This window comes from Eumetopias jubatus, unplaced genomic scaffold (assembly GCF_037043125.1).
Source record: "Eumetopias jubatus isolate StellerSeaLion01/CBP00866 unplaced genomic scaffold, mEumJub1_p1.0 scaffold_3, whole genome shotgun sequence".
NCBI lineage: Eukaryota > Metazoa > Chordata > Mammalia > Carnivora > Otariidae > Eumetopias > Eumetopias jubatus.
In genome coordinates this window covers 162,619,165-162,637,929 of record NW_028274809.1, presented here as the reverse complement: position 1 = coordinate 162,637,929, position 18,765 = coordinate 162,619,165, and the positions used below count along the sequence as shown (strand labels likewise).

Genomic DNA, 18,765 nt, shown 5'->3' with positions numbered 1-18,765 from the left:
TTATCTTCATCATTTTCTCAGGAAAGCTCAGACACTTTGAAACTTAATATGATCACCACTAACAGTCACAGTTCTTACACGGTGTTCCAGCTGCTAACATAACTGGTCTCAGAAGTAAGTTTGAGTCATAATGACCTTTTATTGCAGATAGGCCTAGCATAACTTAGGAATGTTCTTTCCTAGGAAATGATACTTTTAGAGCAGATCAGCATTTCCATTTGTTTGTTTCACAAAGCACTAATGTAGAAAGATGTCACACCCTCAAACTCCCCCAAAATTGGAGAAGGTGATTATGGGGTCAAATGATTTAAATAAATGAGGGCGTATCTATATATTACTTCACTCTTGGAGAGTCATAATGCATACCAGCATAGTATAGTCTCTGTGAAGTCCTGCTATAAAGAAATGTTGCATATTTTTTATCTTAACGTAGCCAATCTTATTGACCGCAGTTTTTTCTTAATATATCACCTAATAATAATACCAAGGTTGACTGTTCCACGTTTATTCAGGTTCCTTTCTGCCATGATCCAGATATTGGTGGCTCACAATTTGTAGACAGATCTTAACAGCCACAGGCAGTGAGAAGCTATCTTTATCAGCCTTTTCTATAAGAGTGTAAGGAAAGCTCTTTATAAGCCTTCTATGGAACACTTACATTGCTTAGAATACACTTTTAAATTTTTTTAGCAAAGCCTGAGCTGATTCCTTAAGCAATCTTTGCTTCTCTGTATACATGCTTCTGTTCCTCAGGTTAGGACTTGAAATGGTTGGCTTTTGTGGAATGAGTAGAAACCGGTGAGCTTCTCATGACTGGGCTGTGGCTTGGGTTGCATTTTTCCTAGGATATGGTGGCCTGGGTGACCGGTGTGCCTAGTGACGCATTGCACCATGTTGCCTGAGGCTAGTGCTTGCCCATGGCAGAACTTGTGAATGGCTTGTGCTACCATGTCGTGGAGCAGTCCGTCTTCTGTGGTTCTCCTTGCAAGTTACATATTTATTTGCTTTCCACAGCGATGGAGAAGGGAGAAAAAGGACCTCGTCTACTTGCAGTAATGAATCCCTAAACGCTGGAGGAACCCCTGTCACCCCTCGTCGAATCTCCTGGCGGCAGCGCATTTTCCTCAGGGTTGCTTCTCCCATGAACAAATCTCCCTCAGCGATGCAGCAGGGTCTGTGTGGTACACACTAAAGACTTATGCCTTCTCGGTATCATAAACTAGGGAATGGAATGCAGTGCTTTGGGTACAAAGAGATTTAAGTGATTACAGTAGAGAAATAACTTGTTTCTGTATCTGATACAGTGGTTAGCTTCTCAGTTATCATTAGAACATATTAGACATTCAGTAAATGCTTGTTGAGTGAATGAGTGAATGAGTAAGTTTCCCAGACTGAGCACTATGATAGTGCTAGAAAAGCATAGATCTTTTTATTATTAGAAAATTTAACCTATGCTTTTACAAGAGTCACATATAAAACAAAGTGCCATAGAAATGTTGAGTGATAGAGAAATGGATACAGATACCCTAGGAAAATATCAACCAAAAGATATTAGACCTATTAGAAATTAAAGCAGAGACATCCAAAAGGGCAAAGTAAATATAACAATAAACAAAGATGCAACAGTGATGAGAACATGCATAATTACGCAGCCTTGAAAGCTAGAAAATAGAACTTTACAGAACATTTGGGAGAAATGAATCAGTAGCTCTCGTGGGAGATTTTAACATATTCCTCTCTGAAAATTAAATACAGAGAAGGTTAATATAGATAATATTTGAGAAATACAATTAAACAAGCTTGATCTAACATTTATGCAGAGCCTTGCCCGCTGTAGGGTAAGTTCATTCATTCTTAGCACACATGGAACATTCCTAAAAATTAATTATGTACTTGGCTACAAAGGCAATTTAGTAAAAGCAGTCATAAATATTCATACTGTATTCTCTGATTATAGTGCAAAAAAAAAAGGAATCAAGAATTGGAAGACAACTAAAATATTTCAAGTGCTTAGAAACTGAAAACTACTAGAAACTAGAAGGAATAAAATATGTTCAGAGCCCTACACATCAACATTGAGTGATATTTAGAGGGCATTTCTAAAATCAGGAAAGACAAAACTCAAATATACTAAGTATTCAATTCAAGAAGCTAGAAAAGGAGCTATAGAGTAAAATTTTTTAAAAAATTGTTTATTAAGGAAATAAAAGGGTAACAGCAGAAGTCAGTAAAGAAAAAGAAACGAGAAAACAACTGACATTTCTAGAGAAAAAAATTAACTCTGCCTAGGGTGGCCAGAGAAAGCTTCACAGAGATGTTGGATATTTATATTTAAACTCATTGCTGGGAGAAGCGTATTTCAGAAAGAGGGGCTAGCAAAGGTCTGACGTCACTGGAGAGAATTTTGCAGGTCAGAGAATCATGAGAAATTCAGCATGATGGGAGCAGAGGATGGGAGATAGAAACAGAGGCCAGAAGGGTTCCAGGAGGCCAGAGTCTGAAGCCGTCTGTATGCTATTTGCAGTGATTTAGACTTTGTACTCTTGGATACAAGCAACCGTTGAAATGTTTTAAGAGACACAATCACGTTTGTTAATAGGAAAATAATTGGCAGGAGTGCAAAAGATGGCCTGGAACAGAGGGAGAGAGTGAGCTGCAGGATTGGGTAAGAGAATGTTGCAGGAGCGAGCCGAGGGACCGAGCCAAGACCTGCCCGGTGTTGCTCAGCCGCTCTTCTCTTGCCATCTCTGATGGTAGATGGAGACCTTTAGGAGATTGCTGTTACCTGCTCATGTTATCTCTTTGCTTTGCACAATCAGAGAATGTACAAAGATAAATTGCAGAAGTGTTGGGCTCTGGGGAATGCCAGTTCACTTTAGAGCACCTATCTTATAGGTCATTTTGTGCAGAAAGAAGAAGTGGCGAAATTGCATGTGCTTTCGTTTCACTGTGAGAGGGAAATCTGGCAGGGGAATTTAGTCTAGTGAATTTACTTAAATCGTTAGTTCCAGAAATGCAGTTACTGGGAAAGTGGTTTTGTGAAAAGCTTTAAAGGTGGAAGATAGGATGAGAGAACACCAGTTCTAGACAAAGCTTCCGTCGTCTGGGTAACTAGTCAGGAATGCCTCTCACTGTTTTCTTCTCTGCAGATGGACTGGACAGGAATGAACTGCTACCACTATCCCCTCTTGCTCCAACCATGGAGGAGGAACCACTGGTTATATTCTCGTCTGACGAAGATGACCCAGAGAAGGCTGAAGAAAGAAGGAAATCAGAAGAACTGAGGAGTCTGTGGAGAAAAGCCATACACCAACAAATCTTGTTGCTTCGAATGGAGAAAGAAAACCAGAAACTTGAAGGTTAGCCATTCAAACAGGGCTAAAATGATATGATACTATAATGGAAGGGTTTAGGTTAAAACCACCCCCAGCCTCCCCCACCCATTCTCAGAATGTGAATACACTTTTACTAGGATTTTACTGGCTATACTCGCTTAGTTTTATTTTTGTGAGGTTGCTATGCCGTGGGAATGTTCAGCTTAAAATATTTACATTTTTGTTTAATAGATAAAATGTCAGACACCTTTAGAGTATATTTGGGTAACAGAGGATGTAGATAGTGTGGAGTCAATGTATTTGATATGACTGAAAGTTTAATATTATTGTGCATAACTTAGGAGAAAAACCCTTAAACATGAAAAAACACATTCTCTTCTTTTTGAAATTGATTCAACTTTTAGGATCATTGTATTTATAATAGAAGAAATGTGCCTATTTCAAATAAATTGTTTTGTACCCAGTTCAACTATCTAATTACCTGTTATCAAGTCAATCCTATTTTTTGTTGTTGGCTTTATACATTTCCTATTTAACAAATCATATTCAAATCTTTATTAAATTTATATTTGGATAATTTACAATACCTACTGTGCCATTTCTGGTGCTTTACTGCTTAGTTTATGAATACCAAATGCTTTAGAATGCATTCTCCAGACTTTGAAAGAGTGTTGTTTACCCCAGTATGAAGCACACATAAGGAGATGGGCAGGCAGTACCCAAACTCAAAAAACATATTCATGTTATTATATTTGGCAATCCACTTAACCTAAAAGGACCTTGTTTTTCACATTTGTAAAATGAAAGATTTAGCTTAAATGGGCCCTTTGGCTTACAAGATTATTGGAAAATGTACAATCTAGGTTTTTCTCTGGCTTGCTTTTATTGTGGTGTCTTCCAAAAAGTTTTTTTAGTACAGGCATTCACATTTCTGTGTTCATCACCTGTCTTAAGATTCCTCTTACTACACTTATTATTCAATTTGGTTTTTAAATTGAACAATATTTAGTTTGCAAGCCAACAGTGTATTTTCTTTATGGTTGTTTTCTTGGCAGGATGGAAAGTATATGAGGTTTTAAATAACCCTAGCAAATTAATCTTCTTTTCTTTAAAATGAAAACCCCAATTAATTGTTATTGATACAGCTTTTAAAAGGTTGATGTGATAAATGGTATGCCCACTCGAGCTTTTATAGGTTTTGAGAGGAATTACATTCATATTCAGGATAAGACAAGAGGTGACATTTAGCAGATATGATCAGAAACCCTTATTAGTTCTGTATTTCTTAAGTAACAAAGACAAAAAATAGTTGAGCTGTTTAAAATTCTAGTCAATGGATAATCATTTATTGATGGTTCTTTGTTTTTTGCCTAGTTAACCAGGTGAGGACAGATGTTGACTGCTCTTACCCAGCATTTTATCCTCAGGGCCCGAAGCTGGCACATAGGCCTTGATTATTATTTTAAATGAATAATGATTTAGAGAAGGTTGCAGGGGGGGAAAAAAGGAAATGTGCTTTGTCCACTGTAAAAAAAAATCATTAGTAAACTTACATATAGGGTTATGTTAATTATTTGCTTTAATGAACCCACTTCTTGAAAAAAAATTATTTGATTATCAGAGAGAAATATAAAGCAAATATTGAGAAGCAAAGCTAAACTCTGCTTTAAAGCCATCTAGTGGTATCCAGGAGGAGTATTTTTGTAATGAAACTTACTTTTGATTATGTCTGGACTTTTAAGTAGAAACTTTTAGCCTTACTTGAATAGCAGTATTATAAGATATTTAAGTTCTTTGAAATGGTTTCAGACACACTAAGTAAAGGGAAATACTTACTCTGCTATTGTTTTTGTGCTGTTGAGGACTTTGGATGCATGACAAAGATTTGTGTTGCAGAAGGTAAGGGGTTGAGCACTGTGAACTTGAATGAATACACATTGATTTGAGAGACTCTTGGTCAGTGTGATCCTGAGGAAAGAGAAGAAAAAATAGCTAAATGTTTTTTCTCCATTTTCCCTTTTGGAATCAGTTATTGAAGATAAAGAACACATCAAGATAGTGTTGCTTTTCGAGGCCCTTTTTTTTTTTAAGATTTTTATTTATTTGAGAGAGAGAGAGAGAATGAGAGAGAGAGAGCATGAGAGAGGCGAGGGTCAGAGGGAGAAGCAGACTCCCCGCAGAGCAGAAGCCTGATGTGGGGCTCCAGGATCATGACCTGAGCTGAAGGCAGTCGCTTAACCAACTGAGCCACCCAGGCGCCCCTTCAAGGCCTTTTTTAAATGAGCTCTGGGCTTATGTTTTAGGCCATCAAATGAGAGAGAATTCTATACTATTTTAAAAAATGGAAGTAGTGTTAATTTCAGTGAAATGAAGTTTCCTCTTTAAGGTTATTAAATATGAACACAGAGACACATGGCTTAGCGTTTTTAAAGGCAGTATTAGTAACTCTGGAAATAGTTAGAAAAATTTATCGCGTTTCATGGTCAAATATTTCTCTAATTAAGGTTAGCAGGAGGCATTGTTTTCTCCTATATGTCATATATAAAATGTATATATATAAAATATATAAAACACTAGTGTTGAAAATGATGCAAGTTGTTACTTCTGAGGCTACCACATTTGTCAAAAAAAATTGCAGTGTAGAGCCTGGCAAACATGGTTTGTTTTTTATGCTTAGCAGAGTTCCCATCTGTAAGATACAGAAGTGAAACATCCTTAGGAAGTTATTCCTGATAACTTTTTTACATGAAATGACTCAAAATTTTGGAACCGTCCGTGTATCCTCGATTTTTTTTAAGTTTACTTTTTGATCAGATGTTAGCGGTTGATTCCTAAAAGTCATTTGGTATGATTTTACAAATACAACAAAATGTTAAAAATATTGTGTTTTCAGAATACATGGGTTTTACATAAATTGTTTTGTTTTTCTTAGCAAGCAGAGATGAACTCCAGTCCAGAAAAGTTAAACTGGACTATGAAGAAGTTGGTGTATGTCAGAAGGAGGTCTTAATAACCTGGGATAAGAAGTTGTTGAACTGCAGAGCTAAAATCAGATGTGATATGGAAGATATTCATATTTCTCTTAAAGAAGGTATTCTGGATCTTTTTTTTTTTGAGTATAGTTGATGCACAATGTTACATTAGTTTCAGGTGGATCATCGTAGTAATCTTTTTTTTTTAAGATTTTATTTATTTGAGAGAGAGAGAGAGAGAATGAGAGAGAGTGAGCACAAGCAGAGGGTGAGTGGCAGAGGGAGAAGCAGACTCCCCGCTGAGCAGAGAGCCTGATGTGAGACTTGATCCCAGGACCCTGGGATCATGACCTGAACTGAAGGCTGATGCTTAACTGACTGAGCCACCCAGGCGCCCATGTAATAACCTTTTATAAAGAAAATGTTTAGAGATTTTTTTTTTGATTGTGTAGCTCAGGTATATGTGCTTTGCCTATAAAAAAAGGGAAGTGATTTGCTTTTGACCACAGTCAGTGACTCAGTTGGGAAGAAAACAGTGCTAATGGAGAGACTGTCCTTGAGGAGTTAGGAGACACCTTTCCTATAGATTTTTCTGACTTCTTCAACCAGCTGTTCTTAGCCCTGTGTTGCTGTTTACCAAGGAAGGAGTGAATGCATTGGTACAGACCTTAGATTATATCCATAAAAATAATTTAGACTTATAAACTTGACTTATTTCCATCATTTGGTCAGAAGTGTTTATATTTATGTGTCTATGTCAATGTATTATGTATATTCACCTACATGTATCTGTATACATAAACAGATTCATATTTTTATTAATCAATCAGTTTTCCTTCCATCTATGTGATCCTTTGTTTATCTTGGAAAACTTGCTTTTATTTAGCCATTATACTGCATTGCTGCTCTGCCATATAAACTGACTGATATTTAAACATCCTAAGTGTAAAATTGAAACTAGCATGTGAATATTTGAGGTGCATTTCTGTGACCCAGATATTAAAATGAGAATCTCCATGGCCTGTATAAACTGAATGTAAAATAAAAATCCAAAAATAGCCAAAGAAATATGATAATGAATCTTGTTTTAAAAGCTTATGATTAACGTGTGAAACTTGCACAGTTAAGTTTAAATGAAGTTGAGAATAATTTTGTAAGATGCTACATTTACAAGCCTAATATATTGGTTTTTTTTTTTTTTTTCCCTTGAAGATATGAAAGTCCTAAAGATTTTCATTGACTGTATTATTTGGGACACAGCAGTGCTCAATAGAATGTGTGTGAGATATCGATCACACCATTCTTTGGAATGACTTTTAAAGGATTTTGGGGGTGCTCATCTTTCCATTTCTTATAGAACACATTTTAAACTTTTTTTTAAAAGATATTTATTTATTTGAGAGAGAGAGAGAGAGCGCACGCATGAGCGGTGGGAGGAACAGAGGGGGCAGGAGAGGATCTCAGGCAGGCTCTGCACTCGTACCCGGTGCCCCGGAGAGGCTGAACCTACTCTGGGTCTCAGTGTATCTCCCCGGCTGTTTCTTGCATGGAATGCTCCAGTTCTCCCTACATTCCTTCTTCCTTACATCTCTGCCTGCTCCCCATTTCCCATCATCCCTTTATTTCCATCCCTACTCCTTCTCACTCTTCCTTTCTCTCCCCATTCCTTGCCCATCTGAGCGTGTTCAAATATTCCTTTTTCTTAATAACTAATTTCTTTTTTTAAAAGATTTTATTTATTTATTTGACAGAGAGAGAGCACAAGCAGGGGGAGCAGCAGAGGGAGAGGAGGAGAGAGAATCTCAAGTAGGGGGGAGAAGGGCAGAGGGAGAGGGAGAAGCAGGCTCCCCACTGAGCAGGGAGCCCACCTCAGCGTTCAATCCCAGGACCCTGGAATCATGACTTGAGCTGAAGGCAGATGCTTAACCACTAACCGACTGAGCCACCCACGCGACCCAACATTCCTCTTCCCAAAGGGATTGCTGCCCACCCTGGAAAATTCTATTGTCTTTTTGTTCTCAGTTCAAATACCATTTCTTCAGAAATAGTATGCCCTTTTTTTCTCTTCCACCAAAACAAATTAGTTTCACTTTATTTTTTCTCATGATTCTTTCCCTTTAATTGTGCTTATCATAATTTGTAACTTTGTGTTTATGTATGTATTTGTTTAATGTTTTCCTCACCCCACCACTGCATACCTAGCACCTAAAAAGCGTCTTGCACGAATTATTTACTGAATGAATACATGGATGAATAAATGAATGAGACTAATTCCTGAGAATGGATTTATTCATCTTCCGGGGATGAAGTATCCTTATTACCATTCTCTGTACTTTGCTACATGATAGATGTTCAACAAATACTTATTTAGCTGAAGTGAATTGCCTTCTTGCAAAATTGTTATTAGATGGATAATAAAACAGCCCACTCATGTTATTAGAGATTCATTTAATGGGCTAATGAAAGTTACCCAAAAAATGACATTTTACATGTGATCATTCATTCATTTGTCCAACACATGTTTAGGCTGCAAAGTATATTTTTGGTTTTCATCAGACAGAGATGAACATTTGCTCGCTATTCTCAAAGAGCTCACCAGCAAAGTGGGGAAAATAGGCAAACATGCAGTGTAGAGCTAATCCAATATGGTGATGTTAGAGTATGTGTCAAATAGTATGTGAAAAGGAAGTGATTACTCCTAGAGATGTGAGAAAGAGCTTCAGCAGAAGAATGGCATTCAGGCTCAGCCATAAAAGATGAATAGAAAAACACTGTGCAATCAAGTGGGGGAACTTGGAAGTCCATAAGGCAACAGTAGGAACAAGAAACTGGAGGTGAGAAAATAACCATGTGCTTCTTTTACTTAGTGTATGGTGCAGAATGGGAGGTAATGGAACGGAAGAAGGTAGTTTGGAGGTATATTGTGGAGGGCCTTATAAATCATGTCAGTGAGCCTGAGTTATACCTTTTGGACAATAATACTTTTGGTTTATGCAAACAATCGTACTGAAGTTCAAAAAGATCAGTGTCATTAAACCTTCCTTAATCAGCTGGGAGCTCAGAAACCTATTCCTCATCCAGTTTACCTGAACTATACTTTGTGAGGTAGGATATCTGCACTATACAGAATTGAATTAGTATGTAATGAAGTAAGCACTTCATTTTCGTTGGCATAAAAAACAAAGATATTTTGGGGGGAGGGCACCTGGGTGACTCGGTTGAGTGTCCAAATCTTGGTTTCAACGCAGGTCATGACCTTGGAGTCATGAGATCAAGCCCCGCGTCTGCTCCCTGCTCAGCATGGAGTCTGCTTGGGATTCTTTCTCCCTCTCCTTTTACCCCTCCTGCCCCTCTGCTCTCTCTCTCTCTCAAATGAAAAAAAGAAAAACAAAACAAAACAAAGTTTTGGTATACTTTGAAATGCTTGTGATACCCTTTGGTTCTCGAGCATAATGGAGTTAATGTTTCATTATCTATATGCTGGATGATGTCTTGTCAGAGGAGGTTCTGGAGCACTCCAGTTAAGCCTTCATGTTGTACTGACCATTCTTATTACTTCATTCTTTTACGACCATATAAAAATGCTATTTAATTCTCTTTTACAAAGTTACTTATTGATGTCAAATATTTAGAAATTATAAGTATTGACATTTGTTACTTGCTTCAAACCAAACGAAAGATGGGAATAGACAGTGATACATTTCATGATTTCAGAATTTGGCCTCTGAAGCCAGACTCGGGGAGTTCTAATTCTAAACTTCTATTTGCTAAGTGTGCAAACTTGGGTAAGTTGCTTAGCTTCTTTCTGCCTCAGCTTGGCCATCTGTAAAGTGGGGATAATAGTAACTGCCTATCTCATTGGGTGGTTTTCTGAGCATGGGTACAACGCTGAGTAGCAAGGCACCCTCGGTGAATGTTATATTAGGTGCCCAATCAGTGTTGGCCAATGTTGTTAACATTGCCTTTATTACTACTTGAGGGTTTTCTTTCATAAGACATCAGCAGTTACAGGATTAAACTTGTCAAAATATGCTTCTGTCAGTATATCATACTGTATGACCAGAGGGTGGCATGCAGGACATTACAGCTGCCTGTTTTCAAGCATTACAAAGTTCCTCAGGTGAGATTTAGCAACTTCATTCCAGAGTTTGAGACCTTGCTTTTTTATCTTCGCAGGTGTTCCCAAAAGTCGACGAGGAGAAATTTGGCAGTTCCTAGCTTTACAATATCGTCTAAGGCACAGGTTGCCCAATAAGCAACAACCTCCTGACATATCCTATAAAGAACTTTTAAAGCAGCTCACTGCTCAACAGCATGCTATTCTTGTGGATTTGGGTATGTTTGTTGTATTGACTATTGTACAAAAGTAAAAAATAGGTCCCTTTGTTGAGTTTTTTGGGGGGTTTTGCTTGGGTTTTTTGTTTGTTGTTGTTGTTTATTGTTTTGTTTTGTTTTGGTGTTGCTAAAGAAGATCTGTTGAATTATGCAGAGCTGCTGACTTTGCCCTTTCTTGAGGACAAGTTGGCTCTATATCTGGTTGAAGATACTGTAAGTGCCTGAATACAGAATGAAGTTTTCATCCCCAAACTTGCCCCACCAAAAGGGTGTTATATTTAAATCATTATAAAGGTCATATTATCAGATACTCCCAGTTCCTGTATTTTGAACAACTGACTTTTGTTTGAGATAGACATTTATCTTCTCAATCAACACTGGTTTTAAAATAGAATAGGTTAAAAGGGGCACTAAAAATTTTAAACAAGTCTTTGAATATCACTTTAAAAAGCAATACAATAAGTAGTTATGTTGTGGAATCATGAATACATCCCTATAGGATGAAAGAAAAGAAAAGAAAGAAAGAAAAGATGAGCCGTCCTAATATTACATGAATGGGTACTTGTGACTGGGGGAGAATTTCCAGTGACAGCATCATAAAGCTGTCTTTTTAAATGCTGAATTTCAAATAACTAATGGAAAGTAAAAATAGTGTGCTTTTAAAAATTACATTGTCTCTAGTTTTTCTCTAACTTAGGATATTATAATATGTATATTATTATTTAAGAACGCCTGATTGGATTAAATATTGTACATTGGTATTTGACTATTTCATCTGTATCCCTAAGAGTTGATGTATTTAAAGTGGTCAAATATGTTACTTGGGCCCATTTGGGAAAATAAGGGATTACCTTATATTTGGGATCATCTTTTATTAGGGCATATAAAAATCACTGGCCAAAACCTAGTTTGAATCTCTGTTCCCTTTGGATGATAAACAACTTTTGTTGGGAAAGGACCCCACTCAGTTAATACTTTTTGAGTCAATATTTTTTGAAAAGGGGAATTTTACAGAGACACTAAAGACTTCAGTTCTTGTCTGATTCTACCACTAAACTGTGGTTATAGGCAAATTACTCTGCTTCTGAGTCTCAATCCTCTCGTTTAAGTGGGCAGTCCCTCTGGATGCCCACAGATCTCTGGTTCTGTGACTAGAAGTTGATGACCAGACTAGAAATTGGGATGGTTCATTTAGGGCTAATCAAGATGTCCTATTAAAGAGAAGGCAATGAGGAGATCAGGTTATCAGGGAAGGCTGGTCAGGAAAAAAAAATGGAGCTAGAATTAATGTCTCAGAGAGAGAGTACATTTGTAGTTTTCTTTGGCAAAAATTTTAAGTAATGAAGTAAAATGATAATTTAAAAAATCATTGATTTAACTCTCCTTGTAGCCATCTGTGTCTCCTCAGTGTGTTCTTATTTTCTCCTATCTTCCCCTTGCTCTGCAGAATTAATCTTATCAGTTCCTGGGGAAAAAAATAAACGAAGATCACTTTTAAGCATATGTGGTGGAAAACATTTAAAGATCTGGCATTCTTACCAGTTCTCACTAACATGAGCAGTCATTTCGCAAGCAAACTACTAGCCCCTTCGTTTGTATGGCCTAAGGAAAGCCCCGAGCCAGTGTACACAGCTTTGGTGATGAAGATGGCTTTGTCTCAGCATTTAGTACCAGCTTGTCAGTGATCCGGGACTGATTTTGTTTGCTTGCTGGGCTGTCTCTGTGGTCATTTTATGCTCAGAGGTGAATTTTGGAGGGGAATTTATTTGAAGTCAGCTTGACCCTTTGCTTTACTTGTCCTTTTTCAATATATTGAAAAAAGAAAAGAGGTCTACATGGCTCATGGAGGTGGTTTAAGAGAACAAAGGGCATTTGAAAAAAGGAGTATTTTCTGAAAGATAGGCTGAATATAAAACAAAACAACTTCAAAAAGTCCCTCCAGTGTCATATTACAGGAAAAATCTGCTTATGGACTGCTAGGATTTCCTTTTAAATAGAGACCTTTTTTAAGAATCTGATTTCAGTCAGAGAGTGGGTTTTTTTCTTTCTTTCTTTCTTTCTTTCTTTCTTTTTTTTTTTTTTTTTAGAGGGAGAGAGAGAGCGGAAGCAGCGGGTGGGGGTGGGTGTGGTGCAGAGGGAGAGGGAGAGAAAGAATCTTAAGCAGGTACCACGCTCAGCATAGAGCCCGTCGTGATGCAGGGCTTGATCTCACAACCCTGAGTTCATGACCCGAGCTGAAATCAAGAGCCGGACGCTTAACCGACTGAGACACCCAGGCGCCCTGAGGGTGGTCTTTATGTGAAGTTAAGGAGGGCACATTCTGCATGGAGCACTGGGTGTTATATGCAAACAATGAATCATGGAACACTGCATCAAAAACTAATGATGTAATGTATGGTGATTAACATAACATAATAAAAAAAAAAAAGAATTTGCCTTGATTTATAGCCAGAATAGATTTTATATTCTATTTTTCTGGGATCTCTCCTGGACACGTCCTTGATCTGTTTGTGAATTTGTTGTTGTTATTTTCTAGAAAGAAGTGCTTGTTAGCATTAAATGTTTGCTTCCCTTTCATATGTGTAGAGATGGAGGGTGGTCAGGCAGGTAGGATTGAGGGCTTGCTAGAGAAAGAGAGAGAGAGACTCTTAGATGGGTATTCCAAGCAACTCTCACTGGTTCAGAAAAGAAGTTTGTTTCTTCCTGGAAATCACTGCATTGCAATTTCACTTTTGTCTCCCAAGCATCAGGATATCTGAACAATATTTCTCTTCTCTTCCTCTGCAGGAAGGACATTTCCTACTCACCCTTATTTTTCAGCACAGCTTGGGGCAGGGCAGCTCTCACTCTTTAACCTCTTGAAAGCCTACTCACTGCTGGACAAAGAAGTGGGTTACTGTCAGGGGATCAGCTTTGTGGCTGGAGTCCTGCTTCTGCACATGAGCGAAGAGCAAGCCTTTGAAATGCTGAAATTCCTCATGTATGACCAGGGCTTCCGCAAGCAGTACAGACCTGACATGATGTCGCTGCAGGTGAGGCACATGGGAAGCTGTTATGAGCAATCATGGCAGAGCCCTCTTCTACCTCACAGTAAGACTGAACGAAATTTGGACCCATTGTCTTGGAATTCGTATAAATGTAGAGGCGTGTTTTGAGTTCACGCTTTTAGTGTGGGATTTGCTCTTTGGCTAAACCTGTAAGTGTATGACAGTGTGTATGCAGAAAAACCCTTCCATGAAGTTCCTTAAGTGAATAAATAAGCAATTCTAGAAAGGTAGTGGGTGGATACTCAAGTCTCTCTCCCCTAAGTCTGCAAGTGGAGACGGAGAAAGAATCAAGTCCTCTTAATTCACTTTCCCTCAACCTGTCAATTGAAAAGAATCATAAATCTTTTTTTTTTAATCTAAAAATATAATGTGGTTTTGTTTTGTTTTGTTTTTTTACTGTGAATACCTCAGTGGCAGGCAGCTGTTTCATGGTTCTTCTTGAACTTACCATGTCTCCCTTCCTTTACTTAATGTCAGATAGAACCTTCTGGAGGAGAAGGTGTCCAAAGTCGGTGGTACTGTTCAGTCTGCTTTTCTTAGCATGCACTGAACAAATACCGTTAAGATGTTGTAGTCATTTTAAGTGGGGTATTCGCTGCCGCTGTGATCTTCAACCTATTTCAGACTCCCTGTATACACATTTCTCCCTTCGAGTTTAAAGTCCACTTTTCTTAATGTATTGGTTTCTAACAAGCTGTTTAAATTTTATCTATAGATATGATATCACAAACAGCCACTACCTGTCAATTTAAAGCTTTTAGTAGTGAAAATATAAAGACTTTAAAGAGAGAAGTATCAGAATTCATCTCCTTTGAAATGGGGTGGGCAAGATGCCCAGTTAGTCATAATATTATGCTGTAGATAAGAAGTAAAATATTTTAAAAATGCTTTTCAAATATACTCTTTTCTGCTTCCCAGGGATCAGTTTTTACATTTAGTATTTTAGGTACCAATCTATAGACAAAAAAGGACTGGGTTTTCACCTTGTGAATATTACAGTAAGTGGTATTTTCTTGAGAAGATCAGTTGTAAAGAAGTGGTCCATTTTTCTTCTTTAAGATGAAAATTTTGCTAGGGAGGTAGGTAGGGCTTTCCTCTCAGCTTTGGGTTTTCAGGTGTTGAGTTCATATGAAGGGTCTTCACCAGGATATGTAAATATAGTGATTTGATTCCTAATTGATGACTATTCATAGGTCTGTTAACGTTCCACAAGTCAAATAATGACAATGGAAGGTTTTATGTTTTCCTTTATTTCTAAAGTTTATCTGTATCTCATGTTGGATAGGAAGCATTGGTGCCTTTGTAAGGAATTAAGTATCTCTGATTTCCAGAAATAAGTTTGATATCTAATATTAAAATTTTAAAGAATGGAAAGTATCTGTGAGTCATGTTTGATTTAGGTACATAAATAGAAAGATAGATGCAATTATCACTTTAAAAATGCAGTGATTTTTCTTTTTTTCTTAAGATTTTATTTATTTGAGAGAGAGAGAGAAAGAGAACAGAGGAGAGTGAGAGGCAGAAGCAGGCTCCCCACTGAGCAGAGAGACTGACACAGGGCTCCGTCCCAGACCCTGGGATCGTGACCTGAGCTGAAGGCAGACGCTTAACTGACTGAGCCACCCAGGTGCCCCCAAATGCCGTGATTATTCAATTTAAAAATTCATCAATTTGATATCATAAAAATTCACATAAATTGGATAAATAAATTTATATGGCTTGCATCTACCAAGAGATATATATTTTTTAAAGATTCTATTTATTTATTTGCCAGAGAGAGACACCGTGAGAGAGGGAACATAAGCAGGAGGAGTGGGAGAGGGAGAAGCAGGCTTCCTGCAGAGTAGGGAGCCCGATGCGGGGCTCGATGCGGGGCTCGATCCCAGGATCCTGGGAACATGACCTGAGCCGAAGGCAGCCATTTAACCGACTGAGCCACCCCGGCGCCCCCTACCAAGAAATATTTTATATCTATAATAATGACAATGAAGTTGTTTTCCTCTTTGGCAACATTTGTAGAGGCTGCAAGATTGGGGACCTTATTCTAGGAGGATAGAGCTTTTTGCTCTAGAAAGTGAGGTGCAACACTTTCCCACTTTCAGGAGCAGAGAGTGTTTTTTGTCCAATCAGTATGACTTTCAGAAGTGTAAGCAGCAGTGGGCTTGGATCACTTGATGGGATTTCTGATCACCTGCGTGGTGTGAGCTTGAGCACTGCTGGGTCTTGGCCTCAGTTCCCTTCTGTGTGACATGAGGGGGTTGAGGTCTCTTTTAACTTTGTCCCCTCATGTTTTGTGGCTGCTGTATTTTGTGTTGAGTGTGAAAGCACTGTGTCCTTTATCTGAAGTCTTTGCTCTCCCTTTTCCCCCGTCTTCTCTACCCTTCTCATCTCTGTCCCCATCTCCCTCCTCTGGATCTGCCTCTTCCGTCAGAAGACCTGCCATGTTATCTATACCGTAGAACTGAAGAATTTCTTATTCTTAGCAGATGGCATTTTATCATTAAAGCTTCCTTTGAAGGAAGATTGAATTGTGTTTTCATTTGCCTTTTTCAAAAGAGATTTAATGTAAATCTACCTTGATGGAAGAGATGTTCTAAACCCCTAGTTTAGAATGTAAAAAAAGGAAAAGCTTCTTTAAAAAAAATAAAATACCTTCTGTGTCACAGTCCTCACTGAACAAGAATAGAATGCTTTTGACCGTGTTTCTCTTTATTTTGCTAATTAGACTTCTTTGATTTTTGTGCTACCAAAATTCCTCTGTTGATAGAACCCAGTATGTCTAGTTTCTAAATTGTAAATGGCCTAAGGGAAATACATGATTTTTCCAACATGACTGATTGAGATGATAATCACATTCTTTTAAACCTTTATGTCTGACGGAATCTAAGCTTCTTGTTTTATAGCCATGGCTTCCGGTGGCTCTTTCTTTCCTTTTACAGTGTGTGTGGAACTTAATTTCCACACATATGTGTTACAGATAAAGATCAAACAAATAATTTGCTGTGTTTATACGTAGTACTTTGATTTTTAGTTTTGTGCTCTGGAAACAACAGTTGAATGCACAATATAATTGGTTATTTTAATGCATTTTGTAAAGCTATTTAAGTGTGATATTTTGATGATATCTTCTAGGGAAAGAAGTTGTGCTAGATTTAATAAAATATTGTGTACTTTTCATACCAAAATGTCAAACTGATAGAACTGACCAAGGAACCACTACTCAGTATGTTACTGTGTGGATAAAAATTTAAAATAAGGCCCCGTTCACAAATTTGCTTATTATTCGCAGCCATATGCTGCCTTAATAATGTTTTGTGTTTTTTTTGAAATACCAATAATCAAGCAGTGGCCACATGAAATAATTTCTTCTAATACTAGAGACAGACTGTAATTTTTGCTTTAATCTTCTTTGTCATAAAATAATATGCTGCTGGAATACTTTGGATATTGGAAATCGTATCTCAAGCATCTGGCTCCATAACATTCTAAGCCAGGCAGTGTCCTAGCAGCCCCTGTTGCCTGGTGGGGCCTAAGCCAGAGCGCCATCATAAATCAGATGCGGGGCCCAGCAAATAGAGACAAACTTTGCTGGAACAGTGAAGCGGGGGAAATCGGAGGGGGAGACGAACCATGAGAGACGATGGACTCTGAGGAACAAACTGAGGGTTCTAGAGGGGAGAGGGTGGGGGGATGGGTTAGCCCGGTGATGGGTATTAAAGAGGGCACGTTCTGCGTGGAGCACTGGGTGTTATACGCAAACAACGAATCATGGAACACTACATCAAAAACTATTGATGTAATGTATGGGGATTAACATAACAAAAAAGTAAAAAAAATAAAAATAAAAATAAAAATAATTAATGAAATGAACTAAATGTGGTAGATCCTTTTGAATGGAGGCTTTTCTGGAATTGGTCTGAAATTATAATGGACTTTCCATGAGAGTCGTAGGCCAGGACAATTCTGATTAAATTCCAAAAGCAATTCCTTCCTAGATGAGGGAAGATGACCATTTCCATGTATATATGTGATACCAAAACACACTAATGACAGAGAAACTTGCTCAGTCATCTTAGATGGACTCTCGTTGACTTGCCTTCTGACCTCAGTTAAGTGAACTTGGACTTTAATATCAACTTTTTCATAATAAGAATAAAATAATACTACTTTCATATATTGAATATATATGAATTTGTTATTAAATATTAGGGTAATAAAATTAAAGTTAGTGTATTTTATGCACAGATAAATGCATAATATTTTCTTTTTCTTCTCCAAATTAACTTTAGATTCAAATGTACCAGCTGTCCAGGCTCCTTCATGACTATCACAGAGATCTCTACAATCATCTTGAAGAAAATGAAATCAGCCCCAGTCTTTATGCTGCCCCCTGGTTCCTCACATTGTTTGCCTCTCAGTTTCCACTAGGGTTTGTAGCCAGAGTTTTTGGTAAGAGATGCCTATGATCAAATGGAAGTGTTATTTATTCCAAGGAATGTTCTTCTCACCATGTGGTGCCCCAATTTTATCGTGTGTTACACAGAATAGCAAATTGCCAGTAGACTTTAATAAATGTGCCTGGCTCTATTCTGAGAGTAATTTACAACTATATTGGTCTTAAATGAAATTGAAATTAAAAGGGAAAGAAGAATTGGGCCTTGTGTTCGAGTAGTTGTGATGGAGCTCTTACTTTCATTTATACCCCCAAATCAGAAGGCGCTTTTTTAAAAATCCCAACTAAGGACTTACTATGTATAATTTTCCAGATTTTTATGCACATCCTTCTTAGCTCAGTTTTTGTTTTTCTTTCCCCATTGTCTCCTTCAACACTAGTTCAGAACAGGGGGAAACATGTTCTCTGGTTGGGTCAATGGAAGTACCTGTATCAATGTGATTTCTAATGACTTTTTTTTTTAAACCTGACTTTCGTTAATAAAACAACTGAAATTCCTGTTTTATTGCTTAAGTGACTCTCCTTCCATGCCAGTGAAGTGGTGGCATCAATCTCTAAGACTGGGTGGCTCAGGGAAAAAGCACTAAACACAGGCAGTAAGGCCTAGGGCAAGATACTGAGTT

The 18,765-nt window shown here is 37.8% G+C and overlaps 1 protein-coding gene across 1 annotated transcript in view; it reads left to right on the top strand.

Annotated features, from left to right (window-relative positions):
- Window positions 1-18,765, top strand: part of TBC1D4 (TBC1 domain family member 4) — a 69,328-nt gene that overhangs the window by 39,253 nt on the left and 11,310 nt on the right. Inside the window, exons 10-15 of the mRNA XM_028106096.2 lie at window positions 1,015-1,172; window positions 3,150-3,359; window positions 6,268-6,426; window positions 10,484-10,642; window positions 13,430-13,674; window positions 17,979-18,138. Coding sequence (XP_027961897.2) covers window positions 1,015-1,172; window positions 3,150-3,359; window positions 6,268-6,426; window positions 10,484-10,642; window positions 13,430-13,674; window positions 17,979-18,138 — 1,091 coding nt within the window. The remainder of the gene's footprint in view (window positions 1-1,014; window positions 1,173-3,149; window positions 3,360-6,267; window positions 6,427-10,483; window positions 10,643-13,429; window positions 13,675-17,978; window positions 18,139-18,765) is intronic.